Source organism: Neolamprologus multifasciatus, chromosome 14 (assembly GCF_963576455.1).
Source record: "Neolamprologus multifasciatus chromosome 14, fNeoMul1.2, whole genome shotgun sequence".
NCBI lineage: Eukaryota > Metazoa > Chordata > Actinopteri > Cichliformes > Cichlidae > Neolamprologus > Neolamprologus multifasciatus.
Genome location: NC_140452.1, coordinates 5,968,101 through 5,992,994, shown reverse-complemented (window position 1 = coordinate 5,992,994; position 24,894 = coordinate 5,968,101). Strand labels below are relative to the sequence as shown.

Genomic DNA, 24,894 nt, shown 5'->3' with positions numbered 1-24,894 from the left:
TGTCCCGTGACCTGTGCCACGTCATCTCTTCTCGCCTCCATTTCTCATGTCTCTGTCTACCACATTGTCCAGTTATGCAAAAAAGAAAGGAGAAAGAATGAAACCATACAAAGACACCCACACAAACAAACTCAAACATAAATACAGTTGCCCCATACTCTCAACACGCACAGTCCGTACACTTTAAGACCTCCGAGCCAGCAGAGCGATAAGATTAGAGGAAGTATGTGGGTGTGAAATAGCTGCGGTGTGGGACTTTCTGGATTCACACAATCTTCACTGACTGCAGGCCCTGCTTTTTATTAGAGTTCAAGCTGATGGGAATACACAGACACTGATGACACCCACACTCATATCCTGCACAGATACCGAATTCATACACTAATATGTTAAACAAGCTAAAACTTATGCATCAATCCTCCCCTGTCCGCAAAGCCAGACGCAGCTATTCTTAGGTACGATCACACAGAAAGAAATCCTTTATATAATGTATATTTGTGGACCTGAAACACTGCTATCATTCAAAGAAAAAAAAAATCTCAGCGTTTCCATAAATACTGCAGAAAAGAAGCTACGGAGGCTGAAGTTGATCTCAGGGCAGTAACCCTGAGGTTGTGACTTCTGCTCTGGAGCAAACAAAGTGAAACCCAGAACCATCAGTGGGTCCATTAACAAAGCCAGAGGCCGGACAAGGCTTTCTTTGTTTCATAATTAATGCAAACATGATAAGCGTGACATTGACTGTTGGGCGGGCCGTACATCAGCGTCCTCGACACATGAAAATGAACGTTGCCATTCATCATTAAACACGGCTAATGGACCCCACAAGACTGAATTATTAAGCACAACACAAGAGACCTTTGTGCCAGATTAATGGAAGCACACAGGACGGCGTATTTATTACAGAGATATAGAATAGTGAAAGTGTTATCGCAGCGATTGTTGGCCATACAGGAGGCTGAGACTTTGTGCAAGTTAACGCAACAGGAACACAGTCGCCTTTGTGTTGCTGGCATTAACAGATTTGCTGCATATAAAATATCCATCGTCGCATTCTGAATTTGTCTTCAAGGATCAGGGTTTCTACTTGTGTACATCAAATATTCCAAACTATAAATATACTATGCGTTACAAAGAGGGGGGGGGGGGGGTGAATGTTATTTTCATGCTTCCTGTGGGATGTAGTCGGTCTCCAATTGGTTTAATGTGTTTGCTGGAAACTGCTAGAAAAGACAAAAAGGGGGGGGGGGAGAGGCAATCGTGCAGATGAACAGTGAAAATAAAGGAAGGATTCGTTTACGCTTTGATTTTTCTTCAGGATAAAAAGATTTATTTACATTCTTATCTTTATAGTTGCTCATATTGGCTTGATTTGAGTCAAAAGCCAAATATCCACAGTTTTTCCTCCATACTGTACAGGTTGCAGCATTTTTCTGCCTTCCAGACACTGCACAGAGTGAAAGCTGTGATCAAAAATAGCAGTTGTTCTCTGTGCTTGTCAATAAGAGCCCTCCTGAGAAGCAGACTTGCTGGAAAAACCCTCCAAACAGGGGAGAACTGAGAAGGGTTTCTGAACTCTCAGAGCCATGGTCCACAGGCTATTGATTGTTTATTTGGTTGGAAAGTTGCCCTGTGATCACATTTCCCTAATTGAGGTCGATTACAGAAAGAAATACGATGCTGCATAAATTAGGTTGCATGGTGCTCTTCTTCTACTGAATTTCATGTCATAATGGTCCAGTAATTGGATTTGGTGTATTGTGCATTAGGCCTTGTTTAGGAAAGAGAGGAATACAGACTGACTATCAGTAACAAACAGTAACATGAAGACAGGGTGAAATGTTCCTGTAATTTAAAAGGATTCACCACAATTTAAACAATGTAGACTTTGCAAAAGACTCTAAAGTCCTTATATTTATCAGTACAACCCTGTCTTTTAAAATAGAATCAGAGGCTGTAGTCTTCCCTGTAATGTCTTAATATCATAAATGCTATTCACCGCAGAGAGAGAAAAAGGAAAGGACAACAGGCCTTTGAAAAATGATGCTGGTCGATCTATACAACCACGGCGGAAAATTATTCAAGTCGCTAATTCATTGCAAGACAACAAATTAAGCAGAGTGGTTTAATTAATCAGTTAATATTCAGGACTTGAGGAGCAGCTTAGTGAGCCCGCTGTTCTTGGATGTTATCCAAAGGGACATCTTTAGCATAAATTAACACACGGGGCACAGAGACTAACGTTTAAAGCAAGGAATTAGTTTTATGGTTATGTTCTTCAATGCTGCAGACACATGGTTCTCTAGGGTGATACTTAACTAATGGGAATCCAGACACTCATCTAATGGGGGCCATTACAATCCACATTGCATTTTTAATGAGACGGTTGGAGCTGTTGGCGCCTTGTGTCAGGGACATTCACCAGTGCTGGTTTTTACCTGGTTCAGAATTCAGTGATGGGACAGTTTTAAAGTCTTTCGGGTGCGATGGATCATAAAGTGGCATCTGGGGACGCGTCAGTCTCAGATATTACAGCTGTTTACCTCTCTACATTATAAAAGGTTTCTATTAATTGATACTAGCCTAAAGAGTTCAGAAACATATGATGATCTTGGGACAATATGGGAAACATTAGCTCCACCTTAACCAAAGCCAACGCTGATATCCTACTCATCCACAAATACTTCATAGTATCTTCTATCATTCATATTACTGTTAAGTGAATTTGTACATAATCTGCACTATTCTACATTTCCGATGCAGGATGTTTACTTGCAGTTAATTAATTCTGTATTGCAGTATTGCTGCTGTTCCTTGGCTTAAGGACCTCTGCTCTCAATCTATCACTATAGAACGAAGACTTGTTTAAATTTTACAAGGTGCTAAGGCACAATATCTTCACTCCTTCCTCTTGTCACCCCTCCTCCTACATCTACAGCATTCTTTATTGGATCTTTAAAGTATAAATCATGATGCTCTGCAGCAAACATTGCACGTAGTGATCAGAGAGGGGGGCTGCTGATGTCTGAAAACTGGTGAGATTGCATGTGTCTTTGTGCAGGAGACTTCAGGTTAAGGCTGAATATGTAACCAGGAGCACAGGCTGGCTAGTGTAAGGACATACTAGGACCCAATAAAGATATCTTCACCTAATAATGATGTAAGATTATTCATGAATCTCATCCCTGCCGCCTTCAGACACTGAGGTGGCTCCACTCCGATCGCCCATACTAAAGCAGACAGGTCGTCCTCAGCAGGGGGAGGGGGGGCCACCTGCTGTCCCGCTCCTCGCTGCAGAAGCTGTGACAGCACATATTTCGCGAACAGCTGGAAGGAAAGGCAGTCCTGCAACACCTGAGCGGGCTTAACGATACGACGTCGTGCGCACTGGAGACGCGCCGATAGCTGCTCCATCCTGGGGGATCCCGAAATGATGCCCCGTGTGCCGGGCGGCGGCCGGACAGCATACACTGGCACATTTCTGTCGGCATGCCTGATCTCTGCATGTCAAGCCGCACAGAGCTGCGGGGAGGTCCAGTGCGGCGTCAACCAGCACTGCTGTCCGCCCACCGTCACAGGGAACACCAGTGCCAGCTCGAAGGTGAGCTGCTGCCAGCTCTCCATCCACGCATTTTTCGACAACGTCGGCTGGTTCACGCGGAAGCTGTCCGGCATCCTGATCCTGTTGCTGCTCTTTGCCATGGGCTACTTCATCCAGCGGATCATCTGCCCTCGGCCCCGGCGGCACCCGCACCACGACCGCGGCGAGGAGCCGTCCCTCTTTCACGGACACACATCGGCGTCCCAGGATTCCCTGCTGGAGCGGTACCCCGAATACAACCTCGGGGGCTTTGCCTCTCCAAACCTGCCGGCCTATGACGAAGTTAAGTATTTGCCCACCTATGAGGAAAGCATGCAAGACATGCACAGAGACCGGTCCGGTGAGAACTCGTTGTCCGAAAACGAGAGTGGCGGCCAGGGCAGAGGGAGAGCAACAGGACCGAGATCCGGAGACCAGAGGCTGGCTGCCCTAGAGGTCTCAGGACCTCAGAGCCCAAGGACATCCAACTCTGTTTGACGGAGACTGGGCAAGACTACAGAAACATTATTATTCTTATTTTAATATAGTCAGGGTAAAAAAAAAATCTTGCAGAGATACAACGAACAAGTGCAATTATACTCCTGAATGTAACGAATAAAAGAGAAGGCTGAGAAAAATGCAGGACTACGTGTTTTCTGAGATAACAGGAACCTGCTTTCCTTTTGTATGCAAATGACCGCTTGGGTTATGGAAAGCAGATTATAAAGTAAGCGGAGGAGGCTGAAATTGAGGCGCTTTGTGTTGGGAATAGCTAAATTGGCTCCGGTACAATCGCATTAAGCTTTTTTCAAACTTCAGCACCTCAATTTAACGGCAGCATGAAACAGATTTCCTGTCAAACTGAGGTTCTCTCTTAGTGTTTAATATACTGCCAAACCTGAAAAATTCTCATACTATTTTGTAGAGCCTTTTCTTTATTAAATTTGCATCCAAAAAAAAGAAAATAGTTTTTTCAGTCCCCTTAGACATGGACTGAAAGAGAGAAAGGATTAGGCAAATATCTGTTATAATTCTTTCTGAGACACTTTTTTTTTTAAACCAGCCAGCCCTGGAGTCTAGCTTATCAGCATGAAGGCAGCAATCTACCCCCACATACACACTTCACTGGGAGCTGATAGATGAGCATTATATAAATGACCTGCTCGATGCTTGACATCTCTCCTGTGAGTGAAGCCTCACTGCCCCAGGTCCCAGCTTATGAACTCAAGGAGAAGAAAAATATGAATGAGATTACAGCTTCCAGACTGATAAGAGCTAAAGTTGCACTTTTATGAAGGCATGTCAGAGAAGATAGCTGCTGTCCCAAGGAGCAAAACAGAAAAATACTAGCTGACGCGCGGCACTGAAGAAGGTAGTACTTTCTTTGTTAAAGCAGAAGGATTTGAAGATGCCAGATGAGAATACCTTCAAGTCTGCTTTTGCAGATGCAAACTGTCCTAACGAAACAAGAAGTTACACTTTAGCTCCTCTGAAAACTAAGCAGATTTTGAGAAAACATGCTTTCTGTGAATTAATGCCATACATATGTTATAATACTGTTCATTTAGTATTTCTTTACCTTGTGATTGACTGGGTGTTTGGTAAATAGTCACACTCTCTATATCGTATTGTCTTATCTTTAGGGCCAGGCCAAAAATTCTAATGAGAATCTGCATTACTGCTGGATGTAAGCCAGCCAAACGTCTTTTGTTGTACGAACAGTATTGGATCATTTCTAATTTACAATAATTGAAGGTTCTGAAAGATCTGCATTTTTGAACTGAAAGAAAAAACACTTTTCAATTTATTTGCCCGTCAACTTCAAGACGGACGAATGTTTTCAGTTTCTTGTGCAGAAATGAAAAGAGGTGTTTGTATATAAACAGTGCACCAAATTAAATCCCATTAAAGATTGAAGAGCAGGTGCAGATAATAACCATCAGCTGATCAAATCAACTAAACTTGATTTATCCCAGAAGCTCCAAAGTGCTCATCTTTCATCATCCCGAACAATGCAGAACCGTATCTGTAGAGCTAGCCTTTACAATTAGAGACCCTGAGTTGATCCCAACTCTAAAAGTCTGAGTGTGATTGTGGTGGCTTTTCTAAACCAATATCGCCTGACCATAATGGCAGAGCCAGTAGTAATCACTGATGGCTTTCTTTTCCTGAGGGACATTTGTGGGCAGCTGGAGTTTGGACTTAAAAGCATTAAATCCAGACTAAAACAACCACTGATGGGTATATGAGGTAAAGGATCTGAGACCCTGAGCGGCATGAGGCCATGTTTGAGGGCTAATGAACCCATGAGAAGTGTGATTGTTGCGTTTCATTTTCTCCTTCCTAGTCAGTGTAGTTCACTATATACCGACTTCCATTTGTAAACATCAACAGTAAAGCTGTATGTCTTCTCTCAGGGGCGAGGATAGTTATATACGCTCATGGGAGATGCAAATCTATAAAAACACAGGGATAAATACAGTATTGGTACACTCAGTGGGTTTTGAATCAGAGCCCATAATTCAGTTATCGTATTGCTCTCTGGTATAAAGAACAGACAAACTTCAAAATGTCAAATCAATGAGCATTATCCTTCTCTATCCTCATAAATTCTGCATTACATCCGGGAAGTGTATTTTTGGGAGAGCTTGGCTATCAATTTAATATATGAGAACCAGCCAGTCTTTGAATATAGATATACACCTCTATGGTTTAATAAAAGAAGAGCATCTGTTTGGCACTGTGTGCTGTGTAGCTTCAAAAATATGAAACCATTTCATTGTAAGATATTTGCCACTGGGACTCAAAACTATAGAAAGTCTAATCTAAATGTGACTTTTATATTCTTAACATTAATATATGGCTGAAGGTAGAGGCGTGGAATTGAGTGAATTGGGTATATCACGCAATGCACGGTTTAAGAGAAAGCATGAACTGATTTCTCATGTTGCTGTTTATTGTGTGTGGCCACTCCCAGCAGTAATGGATGTGAAACGAGGTCATCCAGTTCCACCATTTAGCTGTTTTCTCACACCTATAAGGTTTGAGGTGAAGGAGTTGTTTGGATAAAGCGTGCTTGACGCCAAGCACACGATGCTCACTTGCTTTGTGTTAAATTACAGGAAAATCGTCACTACTCTTGTATTATGTGGAATTTGAACACGGAAGATGTTCAGTGAACCCAACTAGCTTTAACCTCGATGACTAATTAATGATTTGAGGTGACCAAAACTGCAGGAAAACTGCTAAGAAAAAAAAAAGCAGGAAGAGAGACCCAACCCAAGAGAGATTTTTCTACCGTTTTCTGTGATGTGTGTCTGTTGCCACTCACTGTTTCATCTTGTTCACTTTCTACCGTATCCATCTGCATCTTCATGACATAGTATAGGAGCCCTTTCTGAAGAGCCCTGAGAAAGATGTTCATCCTCCTGGACCACTAGTGGAGTTGAATAGGCTATTACCCTCTGCTGATGTAGTGGCCCTCTGCCAACCAGGGGGTGGAGCTCCGTGGAAAGCGGTCTGTTTCACACCTCAGCAGCAGAGGAAATACAAGAACAATTTAAAAAGAGAAGCCCTGCATTATTTTAAGACTGTGAAAACACGCATGCACACAGAAATACCTTCAGGGTGCATGTGCAAAGCTTAAAATAAATGTCAGACCTCAAAGACAGTCCCTGATCCTTGTATAAAATGAGGAAAGTGTCACGACACAAAGGGGAAAACAAAGAAACAGGACATTTTGGATCAATGCATACAGTATGGTTCACGTGCTTTATTAATGGACATTCTCGTGGTTCCACAAGGCAACAGTATAAATGTGTAAACTATAAAAATATATTTTAATGTAAAAAAAAAACCCTGAAACATGACAAAAATAACACTCATATAAATTTACAGATGAATGCGTATACCTAGTTAACTGTTAATGAAAACAGATTAACTTTAAACTTGATTCACTCAAAATCAGTCACTACAACAGGAAGGCCACAGGTCTGTTGGTCAGAAATACAGACAGCCTTAAAAAACTGTTATCAGCCACCCACAGTAACAGACTGTCATATGCGATTTTGTTTAAAGCTTTATGTGTAACTTGACGAGACTATGTGTGTAGTGTAAGTCAGGTATCACAAACATCACAAAATCTCAAAATTGTTCAGTTTTGGTTTTTACATGAAGGTAATCGTACTTGCTGTACTTATTGTGGACGTGACCCTCTTAAAAAAATAAAAAACATTTTTAAAAATTAACGGCGTGACGCCACGCTGCTCCTCACAGAGGTGTTAGCAGCTCGCTCTCTCTCTTTAGACAACTCCATCTCGATCTTCGCTTGGATTTTTTCCCAGTCCACTTCAACCTGGAAGACACAGTAAGATGAGATGAAATGAGAAAGTAAGAAACTCTATTTTAACTGATAAACAGTTCCAGGAAGCATTTGGTAATGGGAGTTATCCCCCATTAAAAGAGAAGGAAAACAAGTTATAGTAAGCATCTTAAAAGACTGGCTTTCAAACGTTACTCTCGCTAAGAAAGCCGCTGCTAGATCGTCTGTAAATCCCTCCAAACTGTAAGGCTGGCTGAGCTCGGGTAGTAGAAAGTAACTTGTAATGCATTACAGTAGGTTCTTTCTGTTTAAGAGTAATTAGTGTAAGTACTGCAAACACTTTTAAAATTAGAAATGTTTACTGAACAATTTACAGGAGTTGGGACGGTCGTGTAGGATGATAATGGTGCCTTTTAACCTCCAGTGGTGATCACATGGGTTGAAGTCACATGCACACATTTTTCCTTGCAGTCTGAGTGAAATCCTACCTACTGCTGAGTTTTTCGGGGTCAGCTGTTTACATGGGATATGATTTAGTACAGTCTGGTTATTGTATGCGCCAACACTACAAACTGGAAGAGTTTTAGATGTGTTAAAAAAACCCAAAACAACTGTCTTATCTCTTTGGCACATGTTTGATCATCCTATTAAAGATGGATATTTACCATCTGTACAGTCCAGTAGTTTCCGTTATTGTGTCGCTCTCAATTTTTTAAGAGTTGGATTAAAAACAAACTGTCCACAGAAGATGAGTTCATCTAGTAGACACTAGATGAACACTAGAGTAGACACTGTTAGGTCCATAATTTCTTGGAAAAGGACACTATTTTTTATAGTTTTGCCTCACTACACTACCACAGTGGATTTTAAATAAAACTATATGTAATTGAAGTTCAGACTTTCAGCTTTAATTCAAGGGGTTAACAAATAGGTTTGGTGTTAACAGTTTATTCATCAGTTTATTATGAATTACAGCCATTTTTACAGATGGTCCCCATTTTTTTAGAAGCTCAAAATTAACTGATCAGACTAACATGATTTTACATATTATGTTATTTTAAGCATTTTTAATAGTCTTGAGAGAGGGACTGCACTTTGATTCAGCTTCAGATGTTATGCCTGCCTCATTTGTAATCAGGGAAACAGGCCTCGTCTAACTGCTCGTCTGTCTAAATTAACTCTGAGCCTCTGACGATGGGGCCAAACTCCACTGTGGTTGTGAACAGAGGCAAAACAAAAACTGTACATATATATACCTAAAACTTTTTGGCATGACGGCAAGTGTAGAAAGAACAAAGTCAAACAGTAATCAGAATGGATTTATCTTTCCGTTAACCAGTTTACAAGAAGGTTTTAACCATCTCAACCACCTTTTAAAACCAACAGAGTCTCTGTGATTCTTTTTGTTATATGGAACTTTGTTTTTATTCTATTTGCACTTTGAGACTATAATTATAATATTAGGCATTGTTGCAGTGATAAGCACTCCAGTAACACTGCTGCAAGCAATATTTGGGATTAAATAGCTCAGGTGCAGCTAGAGATTTGCCTCCTTTTGCAGTTTAATGCTGTAGGCTTTTCTGATTGGGTGGTAAACAGAAATGCTAAGGTAACATAGTTTTTCCCTAAACCAAGGCCACTTAGAGTGTATTAGCAGAGCAAACAAAGTTGATAACCCATGGGAAATAATTAGAAATAGACACCATCCACAGCTAAAAATGTTTCCAGTGTGTTGCTGACTAAGTCAGTTTATACAGTGCAGCATGACAGGCCACCATAACGTACCCCTTCAGAGTACTGCAGGAATCTCTTATTGGTCTCCTTCCTGCTAAATTTTTGTAGGAACTTCTCCCTATAGGCCAGCACAGTGTCCACATGGGTCTTGTGTTTAACTGCCAGCTCCAATGCCCTGGACACAAGATGACATGATGCAGACAGACATGCATCCTCTGTGAACAAATATGCTTCACCTTAACTCTTTAAAAACTACGTTTAGACTACCTCCATAAAACAAAATCCTTACACAGCCAAAAATACAAAAAATACATACATGAATAAAAATCTCCCAAAACTGCTTATACTGTCCCTCTACTAGCTGTACATTTCCAACACGAACACATATACACAGAATTATACCTTTCCCAGTTATAAAGGTCAATGTTGACTTGTATGGCCTGGTAGATGAGACCAGCTTGTAAGAAAGCAGCTTCAGCTTCCTGGACCTGACCACTGAACAGCAGCATGTGGGCCAACGATGACTCCTTAGATGGCTGCTCCCTTAGAAAGTTGATGTATTGAACTCTAGGTAACTGAAAGAGGTGAAGCAGCAGATATGCAAAGAGAGAAGCTAGAAATACAGTATCTCTTTTCACTGACAGATTCACTGAAGTTTCACTAAATTTTTATTTTTTATGGTTTTCTGGTCAAAGGAGCTTGCAAAGAAAAGCGTCTGGACTTCTTTAAGTTACTTGAAGACGTTCCACCTCTCATCCGAGAAGCTTCTTCAGAAGAGGACAGATGGTTTGAAAGAGGAGTGAAAGAAGCCATCTATGTCCACTGTGAGCGACCATCTTTGAACAGAGGCGGTGGTTTACGACACCAACTCTCTGCCATCTATAATCCAGTTTTGAGATCCCGTCCCAGACGCCTTAACACCCACTCACATCCTGGGCCATCTGACCTCAGGAATTCGCATGATAAGGTGGGGCCAGGTTTCACAATGAACTCACCCGAAACTCTGGCTGATTGGGACCCACACCCAGTTCCACACCTTGGCTCAGGCGATTAGAGGATCATCAGGGGGTCCTTTTGTCCCTCTGTGGGGGGAAACTCCCACTAGGTTTATATCTGGGACTCTCCACCATTTGACCTTAGAACTGAAGAAGCTTCTTGGATGAGAGGTGAAACGTCTTCAAGTAACTTAAAGAAGTCCAGACGCTTTTCTTTGCAAGCTCCTTTGACTACGATGACCTGGATGACTGAGAACCTTCACAGACATGGTTTTCTGGTGGTTTACAACACTTGTGTTTAGCTGAACTAGCCAATAAGCAATGCTCTTACCTCTCCGATAGCAGCATAAGCCATCTCTGCAGTAGTCAGCTCTCTGTTTGCCATTGCCATGCCAGCGAGGCATGCCCACAAAGATTGGTCCTAGGGATAAAGGGAACAACAGCAGAGAGCATCTTTTAATGAAACTATTTTTTTTCTTTAATTAATATCGACCTATGGCATAAAAAAGGCACCTAACTCAAGGGAGGAACCGGTGTGGTGTTTACACCCTTTGCTATCAGCAGCCTGTAATAAAAACACATAGTTTGTTCCCTTTTCTTTTGCTGAATCTATGAAAAATGCCAAAGATAACACAATTTGGCAAACATAAAATAGTATAATTGCACCACCAAAGTGAATCCCAAAGAGCTATTAGCCAAAAAATTTGGCATCTCTGCAGAGTGTGCTTTAGAAAAAAAGGAAACTGGACAAGTGGAGGACAAAATAACTTGCAGGCCTAAAAAAAAAACATCTACAGCAGATGAGCAACATCTGAAAATATCTGAAAGAGTCTGGAAAGCTTATTGGCAGCAGCTTAATTATTCATCATAACAATGCCAATGCAATAAAAACATACTGGGATAGAAAAACACAGATGAAACACTATCAGTCATGGATTGGTCTCTTTAAAGCCAGACATCAACATTACTGAAGCAGCGTGAGCGTCGGCAACCTTTCTGATGGCGAGTGCCATTTCAAATTTCCTCAGAAGTCAGTGTGCCATATGATTACATTAGCAATAAATATACTGTCCACCAAGATGAGATTTACAACATACAGTACTGGCATCAAGACCTGCTGCCACAGTTGGCGCGCGTGCCTAGGGTTGCCGACCCCTGATCTAGATAGACGATAAAATAAAAGGCAGCCAACAGCCAAAGAAGAGCTTTGAATGTCCTTCAAGAAGCCTGAAGAACTATTCCTGAAGACTAGACAAGAAAGTTTGACTAAGAGTGTCAAAGAATAAAGTGGTCATACCAAATACTGACTTTTAAGCTGGTTAGAATTGCACAAACTCCCTTTAATCCTGCATTTTCATGCACCTTTGCACATGTTTCAATGAAGCACTGCACTGCATTTCCAATTTTCCTGGGGGGGAATGGGGGGGTGAAGAGTTTTGCCTAGTACTGTATGTTGTAAATCTCATCTTGGTGGACATAAACCAAGTACTTACTTAGTTTTAGAAACCATTTGCTATGGAGAGATGAAGTAAAAATTAAGTCCTTTGGCCACATTCACAAATGACATGTTTAGCAAAAAAGCACTTAATGAAAAGAGGATGTATCAGTGGGCATAAAGACAGAGTACGACTGTATCTTCAATGCATTCTGGTACACTTTACTCATACTTTAACCAAGTCTTTAAACATGCATGACACACACACAAAACAGGAGGTATTTGCAGTACAAAACAACTATAAATGTAAACAAATGTGTCACCACTTTATTTCCTGCAGCTGGATTAATTAAAATTTGACCACAAATGGGCCGGCAGTTGAGCAAACTGAACTCCAGAGTCACCACTCTGTAATCTCCTGTTTTTTTCAGTATCCATCACTAAGAAAAACAGCTCCAATTAGAAACCACTCCTGCAAACAACAAATATCATCGGCAGGACTTGCCAGAGATCGTAAACATGACAACACAACTTCACGTGAAACAATTTCACGTGAAATAAACCTTTTTTTGCCTACTTAATTGTTAGGTTATAAACTTTAGTCACTGTATGTTAAGTCTGTGCTTCTTGCCTTAATTTATAACATGTTTCTGTTGACTCCTGTCAGGTGAGCACTTACTGACAACAACTGTGGTTCTGGGAAAAGCCACCAAACTCTTACCAGAAGCAGAGAGGATGGGGTCAAGGAAAAAGCTCTTAAAACTGGTGCCTCTCTCCATCCCTTTTGTTCCAACCACCCTTTGCTACTTGTTGTCCGTTTCTCCAAGCTTGTGGTTATTGCATCATTGCCTAAGCAAAGACACAGTCTCACACTGTGCTCAGTGTGTGTGAGTAATATGTTTGGAAAATCCACACATGCATGCAGCAGAGTGTGTATTTATGAGTGAGGTCTGGGGGGTTAATCTGGTAAATGGAGTCACCAGGCTAATTGAAGCTAATTAAAGCCTGCTGGTCAGGTCCCATAAACCTGTCTACTACTTTCTGGTTCAGACATAATATCCATGCATACACGTGACATACGCCATGGGAAGCTGAACTGTACCAGAGCCCCAAGACTGGAGGATATTTAACACTACCACAAAACTGCTAACATAAATACAACGTGAAAGAAATGTAGTAATCAATGCTAAAGTTTAATGCTCACTATGGCTTTGCTTGTACAGCTAATGCAAAGACATACACAGTTCTACAAACACTGAGACCAATTATACAATGATGTCACATCACTTACATTAAGCACATATAGAAATCACTGACACAAGTAGAAAAGAGTAAAAGACATTTGCAGTATCTTACTTTTGCATAGCAGCAGAGGCGCAGCGCATCCTCCCAGCGCGCAGAGATGCTGTATTCATGCAGGAGGGCAGGAAAGGGTAGTACACTGCTGTACACCAATGAACCATCTCCTTGGCGTAATGTCACTTTGGTGCCAATGTAGTTTAGAACTTGGGGTGCACGTCTGAACTCACTTTGCAAAGACACGCACAGTTTGTTACAGTAAATACTGCACTGACAGAGGGCAGAGGGAAAAAATGAGTTTGTTATGCATAAATAACATGTAAATGATTCCTGACGCTGCTTCGACAGACTCATTAACAGTGCAGATTTTACCAGTTTCCTCTACAAGCACGGCATATGTAAACCTGATAAAATGGCCCAACAGCCATGCTACCACTGTAACTTGTACTGTTCTTAGGGCGTCCTGCTTCCTGTAGTACACCATCATTGGTTATTTTTTTAGATACACCTTGCTAGTACTGGGTTAGGTCCCATTTTGCTTTCAGATCTGCTTAATTCTTCATGGCACAGATTCAAAGATTTTGGTACATGTTGACATGATAGTATCTGACACATCTCAGTAGCTTTTGAACCAGCAACCATGCCACATTCAGAGTCACTTAAACCATTTTTCTCCCCATTCTCGATGCTAAGCTTGAACTTCAGCTGGTCACCTTGACCATGTCTAAATATGTAAATGCACTGGGTTGCTGCCACGTGATTGGCCAATTTGGCATTCGTGTTAATCAGCAGTTGAACAGGTATATCTAATAAAGTGGCCGGTGTATATCCAACAAATCTAAAGAGAAACCTTCAGAAATTTGCAGTTTCTGATGATTTATTAGCTTTTGCCACTTAGACTTTGGTGTTCCTCAAATTTCTGCCTGCTTGAGCACTAAACGAGAATAATAAAACCAGTGAGTGAGTCCAAAATGTGCACAAAAAGTTTACAACCAAGTGTTCAGATTAGTGTAGCAGACACAAGTATAGTTTACAATTGCCTGTACTGACAGTGCAGGCACTCTGCCTTCAATGCTGGCTAACGCTGAGGAGTTCTGGCCAGAAAGCTTTGCACAGTTTGATAGATGTTGGCCATATGCATTTTGCTTTGGAGAATGAGTTAAAAGGTACAGAAAAGCTGCCTCCATTTCTGCTCTTAGTTCATATTTGACATCTTTTCCAGAAACCTCTCAGATGAAAATGCAAGGGCACTGAGAGGTTCTACTCTGGCCAACTCTAAACTTGAATATAACCTTTTGCTGCTTTTGTAATAGGAACTTACTCGCCATTCCGGTGAATGGTATCAGCTGTTACATGCTAAAGTCACCAATTAATTCTCATCCCCATTTCTTGTACTGCATAATACCTCTCTGTCAGAACCTCTAGAATCTCCCCACGTAAGGTGGTTTTTAGAGTTGGTGCTTTGACGCACCAGACATGGTTAAATTGGCAACTGAGTATTAACAGGCACATTTAACAGAAGTGTCAAGTCCTCATAAGGAGGTTGGAGGATTGGTGGTGTGACATCTATTAGAATTAACAGCCAGGAGATGCTGGTTCACATCCTACTGGAACCTTAGTTTTGTTTTGTTTTCCTTTTACATCCACTGTAACAACAATAACCTTTCTTTTTGAAAAACAACTCATTGGCTTATGACCAATCACTCTCACTAATGCATTACCCAGTGTGTCAAAGCATAGACACTAATTGTTTATTAATTAGTCACACCAGGGGCTTTGCGAAAGCCCAGGGAAATTACCTGCCATCTTTTATGTACAGTGTCTTCGGTAATAATTCCTTGTCAGTGAAGACAACACTTGGGTAGTACCACACTGTGAGCTGGTTGTCTTGGATTCCACACAGGATGTTAGCAGCATCATTCCAGGCCATACTATGAACCATGCTGCCTAAAAGATAGAATATGCATGCAGCTATTACAGTTATCTAACCTTAGTTGCACACACACACGCACACAAAACAAAGAAAGTCATCACCGATCTTGTTAAGTGCATTCCCTCCATGTCTCACCAATTTTGCAGATTTTGGGTTCTCGTCCGAGATGACGCACGGTGGTCAAATAAAGGTCACGGTTCTTGTCTATCAGGGCAATTTTCCTGTCAGAAGATGGGCCGCACTGATCCAAAGCTATCTCCAACACCTCCTGCTACATGGAAATGCACACACACATACACACAAACAAGTAAATAGGTAAGTGGGAATAGGAAAGGACAAAAGATCAGGAAAAGAAAGGAAGAGGGAGAGGCAGTTTATACCGTGACCCAACAGTCTTTCTGCCAAATGTGTGTGCTTGTAGAGTGAGGGAGAGAGAGAGAGTCTGTGTGTGTTTGTGTGTGTGTGAGAGAGAGAGTGAGTGAGAGAGAGAGCGAGAGAGAACCTGTGTGTGTTTCTGGCCAGAATTAGCTGGCTTTGGTCCAGTATCTTGGAGCTGTAGCGTGCTGGCAGACAAAGCCATGCTGACAAACAGTAACTACTGCTACTTCTACTTCTTTTCCCTCTCTTCTAATTCTTTTCTTCTTTTTTCTCTCTCTCACTCTCACTTTGATTCCAAACCCCATCTCCTATTTTTTTTGTCTTTATTGTCTCTAATCTTTTGGGATTTGTGGTATATTTGTCTAAATCAGACTGTCCAAAACTAAAATTTCAACAAACTGTGTGTATGTATAGATGGAAATTAACAATTAGAATCATCATTGAATTTCACTAAAGCTTGAAGGTTGCAAGCAAAAAGTCAACCTCCTCAGCAGGTGATCCTAAGGACACGGAAACTAAGGAGTGGAGATGGGTATTGCCAGCCTAAATTATCAACATGATCGATATTTCAGGGGAAAATGCTTTTAACACAGCCCCGTTTCAACAATTACAGCAATGAAAAAAAAATATGCCAGGACAAAGATTTACAGTCAGCAGTTTCAAACTTTTTTCTTTCCCTTTTTCGCAATGACTTTCACAGGGTCAGGGTATATGTGCAATGTAACCTGTTATTCCACAAAATAATCTATCAAACTACACTGTAAAATGCTATTTAGCAAGACCCGTTAGCACACCTCTACTCATGGAAAACAATAGCATTCAAAGTTCTAGATAAAGTGATCACTGCAGCATTTATATTAAAATTAATTTGGCCTAATCACAGTAATCACTAGCTGAGGTAAGTCTGCAAATTCTCCCTACTGATGAGCTATAGATCGTAACTTTTGATGAGGAAGCTAAAAGAGGCTGCTATCCTGGCTAAAATCCATATAATGGTACAAATACAGTTGTGGTCAGAAGTTTCCATACACTCATCCTGGACACAAACGTCCGAGTAGTTTTGATCTTATGATTTCTTTGAAATGTTCTTTTTCCAGAGCAGAATGATTAAACAGCATGCATCTTTAATGGCTTTAAAACACTAGAATTGGGTGAACAAGTTTGAATTTATTTTGGATTTTCTCTAATCCACACAGGACAAAAAACATGCATGCAGGCTCAAATACATAGATACAGTGGGGCAAAAAAGTATTCAGTCAGCCACCAATTTTGCAAGTTCTCCCCCTTAAAAAGTTGAGCGAGGCCTGTAATTTGTATCATATCATCCCCTATTGTGTTGCACATTTCATTGTTTTTCTTTACGCAACCTGTTCTGACCTGTTTCCCTGATGTGATGTTTGTGTATTGTATCGGAAGAGGTCCAATTTTGCTGCAGGCAACTGCAAGTGACAAATAAAGGCTTCACCATCATCATCATCATAGGTATACCTCAACTGTGAAAGACAAAATGAGGAGAAAAAACAATGTGATTTTCTGGATTTTCTTTCCTCATTTTGTCTCTCACAGTTGAGGTATACCTATGATGAAAATTACAGGCCTCTCTCATCTTTTTAAGTGGGAGAACTTGCACAATTGGTGGCTGACTAAATACTTTTTTGCCCCACTGTGTAGCCCCAGTAATGTTAAATGTCCCTTAACTAGTTACACCTTCATCAGATATTGTTGGTAGCCATTAACAAGCTTCTAACAACTGTGATCAGATTCCCGGCTGTTCCATCAGTATAAAGTTCATGATAGGCTTGAATCTGTGTTGTTTCTGAACATCCCAACTAATTTCCTCTCATCTGAGGGTGACGGTTGTGGTCTTCTTCCAGACCTCGGTAAAGACGTGAGACATCAGAATAACTTGTAAAATGGTAAATGGTAAATGGCCTGTATTTATATAGCGCTTTACTAGTCCCTAAGGACCCCAAAGCGCTTTACATATCCAGTCATCCACCCATTCACGCACACATTCACACACTGGTGATGGTAAGCTACATTGTAGCCACAGCCACCCTGGGGCGCACTGACAGAGGCGAGGCTGCCGGACACTGGCGCCACCGGGCCCTCTGACCACCACCAGTAGGCAACAGGTGAAGTGTCTTGCCCAAAGACACAACGACCGAGACTGTCCAAGCCGGGGCTCGAACCGGCAACCTTCCAATTACAAGGCGAACTCCCAACTCTTGAGCCACGATCGCCCCATTATGAGTGTGAGTGTGAGTAAGTACAATTATTTGTAATGATGACATTGGAATCTGCAGTTGTTTAGAAATGGCTACAAAGAATCTTCCCAAATTGTGTAAATCTGCAATTATCCTTCTTAGACCTTCACTGAATTCCTTGGACCTTCCAATTCTTTTGAGTATTGGTCAGTCCAATGAATGCTGTCAAACAAATTATTTTAATGCTGACAAAGAGAAACTACCAGACATAATAGGCCTAGATAGATAGATCAAGTTGAAATACATTGTAGAACTTTTCACAGCACTTAAACAATTTAAGTGAGTGTATGTATACATTTGAGCCTCTATGTATACTTGATGTGTATTAGAGAAAATCCAAAATAATGTCAATAAAGTTGTATGCTTTACAATCATCGCATTCTGGAAAAAGAACACTTCAAAGAAATCATTAAAAGCCAAGTCATTACCATGACTTTTATGCCCATGATGAGTGTATGGAAACTTCCGACCACAACTGTTTGTCACCAAGGTCGCAGCAGCACCGACAAGGACACATACATTTCACTATATCCCTTTTTGATCAGATCATGCACTAAATTCTGCCCCTTTAACATGATAAGGCCATGTTTTAAAAAAGGTATTTATTGTTACTAAGCTGTAACTGAACAATTCATGCACATGGAGACAGTTTATCTTATTAATAGGAAGATTTCTTTTTCATGTAACTTCATCGTCTGCTGCTCAAGATAACAGGAGGTTTTGCTGGCAATACAAAATTAAAGACAGAGCATTTTAGGTGTGAATTCAAAAGGCTCATATCACTACTTAGAATTCAGCTCAGTTCACAGAAAGAAAACATATCTTGAAGGAAGACGCGATGAACAACATGGATGTATTAACGTACATATTGCTCTTGTGGCAATTATTTTCTGGATGAGGATTAATGCTATGAAAATACTTTATAATCAGTATTTGTCATCATTTTATGATAAGCATCTGTAAAAAGAGGGAAAACCCCAATAATTAGGCAATCCCCTGCGAGCAAGCATTTGGCAACAGCGGGGAGGAAGAACTTCCTTTTGAGAGGAAACCTCCAGCTGAACCCGACTCAGCAATGGGCAGCCATCTACCGTGACCAGATCGGGGGTGAGGAGAAAGAAAAGAATGAAAAGTGGAGCAGAGAGAGAGGCCAAAACAGAAACTACATGGGGAGGAAGACAAAACTTCAAGATGTGCAGTAGTTGCACGTAAATGAATCAGAAGTTTAAAACAATGTTCCCATGTGAACATTAAAGTAATGATCTAATTAAAAACAACTGCAATTAGTGTTATTACTGTTATTACTACAGCAAAAGGCTTCAGTTTGATGAAGCATGCATAAAAACCTTTCACTTTTCACTCGGCTGTAGAAAACATAATAAATACAGCTTGTTACACAACAATGGGAGGCTGCGTTACACATAACTGAACTGTGTAATACTAAAACTAAACAAATGTGTGTTCGCTCTGACTCTGTGTTTTGGTTGAAAAAATAAACACACATTTGAACAGCCACCATCAGACAGCTTCTGTTATTATGTCCTATCATATCAACACATAATAAAACACAAATACTAACCCATTCTAACCAGTCACACTGACAAAAAAAACCCCAAAACATTTCTACACTTCTCTGCTTATCCATAACACTCTGCATTATAACATCATTTTAAGTATCTTCCGAGATGTAGGTCCAAGCAGCAGATATGCTCACCGGGCACTTGTGTTGGGTTCAACTGCTCATTAACACAGATATCTGATCAGATGGCAGCAACTCAATGCATTTAGGCATATCACAAAGCTCAAAGCACCTCAAAATAATTTCTCGACCATGATAATGACTTTACTGTACTTAAATGACCTCTACAGTCACCAGTCTCACTCTCCCCTTTGGGGTGTGGTGGAAGACTATCATGGATCAGAAAAACTGTGAGGCTATCATGACAATATGGACGCAAAATCGCTAATGAATGTTTTTAACACCTTGTTGAATCTTTGCTGCTAAGGATTAAAGGGGGTCCAACCGGGTACTAGCACTGTGTACTTACTAAAGTGGCATTTGAGCATAAAGTTATCTCATTTTGTGTAATCAAAGTTTAATAAATAAATAAATAATCTGATGTGGTCAGAGAACTTCCTTGTTGCTGAAGTACATTTGGTTAGAAAGAAAGCAGGTTACTAACCTTGTGGGTCAAGGGCTTCCCATCACCAAGAGCCTTTCCACTCAGGGCATCAAAGAGAAGGATAACTTGTGAGAGAAAAAGAGAAAGAGGACACAGTAAAAGCACAGTCCGTATGATTTTGAAATTTTATAGTAAGCATGGAGCTTTCCCCTCACCTTTTTCATCACTCTTGTCCCGAATGGCTATGGTGTCGTTACTAAGTGAGACACTCTGAGCATTTAGAATATCTGCTCTCATACCCGGGAACTTTGGGGACGATATCAATCGTCCTTCATAGGAGAACGTATACAACCCTGCTCCATCCACTAGTAGAAAATGTCTGGGAGGGGGAGACAAGAGAGGCCAAGTTACTGTATATGCTGTATATTACACATTATACGACTGAGGTAACATGGTGAGGAATAAAGGGGAGCAAACAGGGAAATTAAATACATAACAGACGGTAAGAGTTAATTAACTGACACAAGAAGGTAATTTAAACATTTACTGAACAGCAACACACTGTTAACTTACTCAGTATGACTCATCAATCTAAACTGCGATTACAAAATGGCCAGTAATCTATTTAGCTCCATGCTGAGTGTCAGGGACACTGCACTGGAGTATTGCACAAGAGCTACTCCATATTAATCTAATTCCCCCCAGTGGTTTCACTCTCAGCCTTATTGTATGACAGGGCTGGCTGAGCTAGAGCACAACCCGGCTGTGTGCGTGCGTGTTTTTGTGTGTGTGTGTGCGTGCTAGGTTGGCTGCTGCTTGATGAGTGGCCAGTGCAGAGTAATGAAGCATTAGAGAAGCTGATAGATGATCCAACAGCCTGTTCTCTCTCCTGCTGCTTTGCTCCTGGAATAAAAAAGACTCACTTCTCTGCTTGTAGGATGAGGCTGACTGTTCCCTCCTTTAGGTCAAAGATGAGAGGAGTATTCCAGTTTCTTGAGCTGGCAAAAATAAACAGCACAGTCGCAGACATTAAATAACTGCGCTACATCTGGCACAACTGCAGAGATGAGGGAAGAAAAAAAAGCAAAAATACGACCCAGAGCAAAAGGGTGAAAAGCAATAAAAGACACAATATTTAAACAATATCAATGAATGGAGAGGAGATAAATCTGCAGAGTGAGCATAAAGAGTGCAGGCCTGAAAACAATCATTATAGGATGAAGTCTGCAGAACATGTTCTCTTGTTCCTAATCCTATTATTTTTCCATGAAGTGAAACAAAAAAAAACAAAACACGTCTCCATATTTTACAAAACACACAGATCATGAAGTAACAATAGCCTGAAATGAATCAGCAACTTGGTAAGATTTGGTTGTTTTTCCCTCCCATCAGAAGCAGTTTTTTCTGTGTGGTTATGTTTTATTTTTGTAGGTTTTTCTAGCTACACGGCATGAGATTTCAGTATATTCTGGTTGAATCAAAAGACTCTTCTCATGCTTTGCTCAGTAAAAGAGGAGCATGTTTTGTACAACAACAAACTATACTGAAAGCACATGATGAGAAACTATGACTTTGAATAGAGGATGAGAAGATTTGAGATCACTACTCACTTGTAGACATAGCACTGGAGGGAAGTCGCAACCACTAGGTGACCGTATGCCAGTGATGCTTTGATGACTCGATCTCTAAACTCCAGTAAGTCCACTGCATCGTTCAGCACATTCCTCACCTGTGGAAAAGGGAGGAAAGGAGAGAGGGGGACTTAAAAGTGGAAAAAAAGTGTAGGGATGACTTGACTTTGCAGAAATTATGACACAGGCACAAACTTTATATTACTGAGCAAACAATTCTCATTTAAAATGCAAAAAATAAGAAACCCCAACAAAAAGGAAAGACGCTAGCTTCACTAGCAGAGGGCTGAACACAGTCACGTACACATTGGAGTGTAGTTATTCGTAACATACACAGGAAACTATATACAGTAAATCCAAGTATACGTAGGTCAGCTGTGGACACAGGGAAAGCAGTTCTTACTGTTTTAAGTGTGTGCGTGCAGCGGTCGGTACTAATTTTTTCACCTGCGTAGATAAATACTTCCCTCCAGCTCTCTGTGTGAATGAATGAAGGAGCCTTTTCCAGCACCAGGTGAAAGGTGGGGTTATTTTTACAGCTTTACAAATCTTCCTCCTCTGCTCCCTCCAGCAATCCAAATTTACATGCAACACAACCAGGAATAAAAAACATTTGACCGCAAGGTGGTAAATTTAGCTGGCTGATTCACAAACCACTGGCAGATGTGCAGTTTTAAAACGGACTTCGAGGAGGAGAGAGGGAGGAGGGAGACAGAGAAGCGCCTGCGAGGCTGAAAATAAATGGCTGATGACCCAACTTTGTTTGGTTTACACAAACTGCACTTGGTAGAGTTGTCTATGGGTGCACGTGTGTGTTGGCACACGTGTGTAACCCTGCTTCTGTAGGTGTGTGTGCGTCCCCGCCTGAAAATAAACGAGTGTGTGTGTGTGTGTACACTTGGGTGTGTTAACCGCATGTAAACGCTACCTTGTGGTGAGCGCAAGTTTAAAGAGTAGAGAATGGTGAAGCGAGGGAGGCGGCGAGACAGGCTGGTCATTGTCATTGCAGGGCTGCACACTGGCACATTGGGAGGGTCCTCCTATAATATATGGCCACAGCTAGCCAAGGCCTGGGAGGCATTTGCTTTGCTATATAGCATATTTACTCGCCTCTGTATGGTTTGCCTATAGCATTGCACTATTTTTCAATTCTCTTGCTACACCAACATAACGGAGTTGGCTCTGTTAAGTGTTTGGGTAAATATCCATACTCCTTTTCCCTAACAGGCAAGCTTATGTTCAGTGATTTTGGTTTCAACACAGACAGCACTGAAGAGCAGAAAAGCAACTTTTATTATGGACCAGAAACAAAATGATTTTTACTATGATTCTTTTGGACACGTATATGATTACACCATTTATTTATGCACAAGTTACTGAAACATATTTGTCTTTTGGTTTACTTTAGATTCCGTCAGTCTTTTATCACCTGCTTTGTTAATTAAATTAGAGAGGAAAACGAATTTGATGCAAACACAAACTCATTTGTATGAGGTAATCTTTCTACCTGCATGGTTCTCCTCTTTGTAAGAGTGATCACAAAATTCTTCCACTCCCAGTGCTGCTCCACCACATGGGCAAAGATGACATGTCCGTTGCCGCAGGCCCCGGCCAGCTGGGTGCCATCCGCAGACCAGGCCAAGCTGAACACACTCCCTGTGTTGGGCTTCTCCAACGCATAGGACCACTGAAGAGAGGGGCGAGATGAAGAATGAAATGGTAAGTTGTTGGTGATATTAATAAACAATGTTAAACAATTACCTGTGGGGCAGTTTAGGAACTACTGACAATGTGAAGTGTAGCGAGCAGAAGCAGTAGAAGTCGACACACATGTGAGTGCTTATATGTGTGTATGTGCACATAATATAAACTCTGCCAGAAAGACATAGGCCCAGTCAGTCATATAGCAGTAATGAACTGTGAGACACAGACGGAGAACTTAGCTCTGCACCGCTCATAAACATACACTGCTATTTTCATCGACTACACTGATGGGGGGGGCTGGGAGGAAGAGGGAGGGTTTATGGGTGTCTCTGAACTGAAGCTAATTAACAAAATCTCTTCCTTCTTTATATGAGAATAGGTTCAGTAAAGTCAGAGCTGAGAAGGATGGGGAAAAGAGGAGCAAAGAAAGAAATGATGACTCTTTTTCTTGTCTGCTGTGCTGCATCAGACAGTCTGTCTGATAGTACAGAATGGCAAAAGACACAACTGTGAGATAAGGAACTCCTTACTATCCAAGTCAAGGCACCCCTCATACTGCCCACCTCCCCTGTTTTTCTACCCTGGCATAGAACATAAGAGCAAAGGCTAAGGCCATTATGTTTTGATTCAGCAAGATTCTGTTGAGACAATGAATAAACTAACAGACAAAAAAAATCCAGTTTGTTATTTTCCAGAACGATCTCTCTGAAGGCCGTGGAGTAGTAGATAAAGTCACAATGAATATGTTTTGTGACATCGAAATTGTTGTTATTATCCATCATCTACAATAACTAGAGCCAATTTTCCTCACACAATAAGCCCTTCTGCCACTAGAGTCCCCCTTCCTCATCCTCCACAGCTGTGCCTGACCTCCTCTCTTGCCTTGAGCGCAAGTAGCTGGCTGACCCGAGTTTCTTAGCTGCAGTCTTCCACACAAACGCATGCATTCACACTGTAACCTGCTTATTAGGGAAGAAAAGTGCTAATGTTAACCTAGCCCTGCCTGCTTGCCTGCAATGGAGAGACAGGTGTGGTGCAGCGGGCCAAGTGCTGCGGTGAACCTTGGAGCAAAGGCCTCAGTGTGCTCGCCGCCTAACACACACGCAGCTGCGGGATGTGAGGTGTATCGTTATTTCCTCTTCGTTGCCTCTGACAGGAGTAGAGGTAAAGTCAGAAAGCTACAGGTTTCTGGGCAGCTGCTTTGATCTCTCTCCTTCTCCTGGTCCCGTCTGCCTCATACGCCCACCACTCAGCTGGTTTTGGTCAGCACCCTCCCAGCAGTTAATGTCATATCAGGACCCAAAATAGCTTTAGGAAAAAGGACCTTTCCCATGTGGACAAAGGCTAGTTTGTTAAAGTGAGATTAATTTATATTTATCTTTTCTCCCCTCCCTTCTTCCTTTAATTTCGGCAGCTTCAACTTCCTTTATGCATTACATTAATTACATTTTCTTTAAATCAACATACTTTTTACATGTAGATTTTTTTTATTCC

At 41.3% G+C, this 24,894-nt stretch overlaps 3 protein-coding genes across 6 annotated transcripts in view; 1 reads left to right on the top strand and 2 right to left on the bottom strand.

Moving 5' to 3' along the window:
• LOC146503345 (uncharacterized) overlaps nucleotides 1–7,024 on the bottom strand; it is a 32,614-nt gene extending 25,590 nt beyond the window's left edge. Inside the window, exon 1 of the mRNA XM_085184879.1 lies at nucleotides 6,912–7,024. Within this exon, the coding sequence (XP_085041005.1) occupies nucleotides 6,912–6,919 (8 nt within the window). The 5' untranslated portion in view covers nucleotides 6,920–7,024. The remainder of the gene's footprint in view (nucleotides 1–6,911) is intronic.
• Nucleotides 813–7,790, top strand: c15h3orf80 (chromosome 15 C3orf80 homolog). Its single transcript, XM_085130243.1, has one exon. The coding sequence runs from the start codon at nucleotides 3,431–3,433 to the stop codon at nucleotides 4,076–4,078; it is 648 nt and encodes a 215-aa protein (XP_084986369.1). The 5' UTR covers nucleotides 813–3,430; the 3' UTR covers nucleotides 4,079–7,790.
• ift80 (intraflagellar transport 80 homolog (Chlamydomonas)) overlaps nucleotides 7,790–24,894 on the bottom strand; it is a 40,692-nt gene continuing 23,587 nt past the window's right edge. For 2 of the 4 annotated variants that reach the window (XM_085184865.1, XM_085184867.1), the window contains 12 exons: nucleotides 23,204–23,383; nucleotides 21,676–21,794; nucleotides 20,989–21,063; nucleotides 20,281–20,444; nucleotides 20,126–20,190; nucleotides 15,433–15,568; nucleotides 15,164–15,311; nucleotides 13,422–13,593; nucleotides 10,962–11,051; nucleotides 10,038–10,210; nucleotides 9,687–9,810; nucleotides 7,790–7,934 (listed from right to left, as the gene is read on the bottom strand). In XM_085184865.1, the coding sequence (XP_085040991.1) occupies nucleotides 7,824–7,934; nucleotides 9,687–9,810; nucleotides 10,038–10,210; nucleotides 10,962–11,051; nucleotides 13,422–13,593; nucleotides 15,164–15,311; nucleotides 15,433–15,568; nucleotides 20,126–20,190; nucleotides 20,281–20,444; nucleotides 20,989–21,063; nucleotides 21,676–21,794; nucleotides 23,204–23,383 (1,557 nt within the window). In that variant the 3' untranslated portion in view covers nucleotides 7,790–7,823. The other 2 variants (XM_085184866.1, XM_085184868.1) reach the window with 2 other exon arrangements.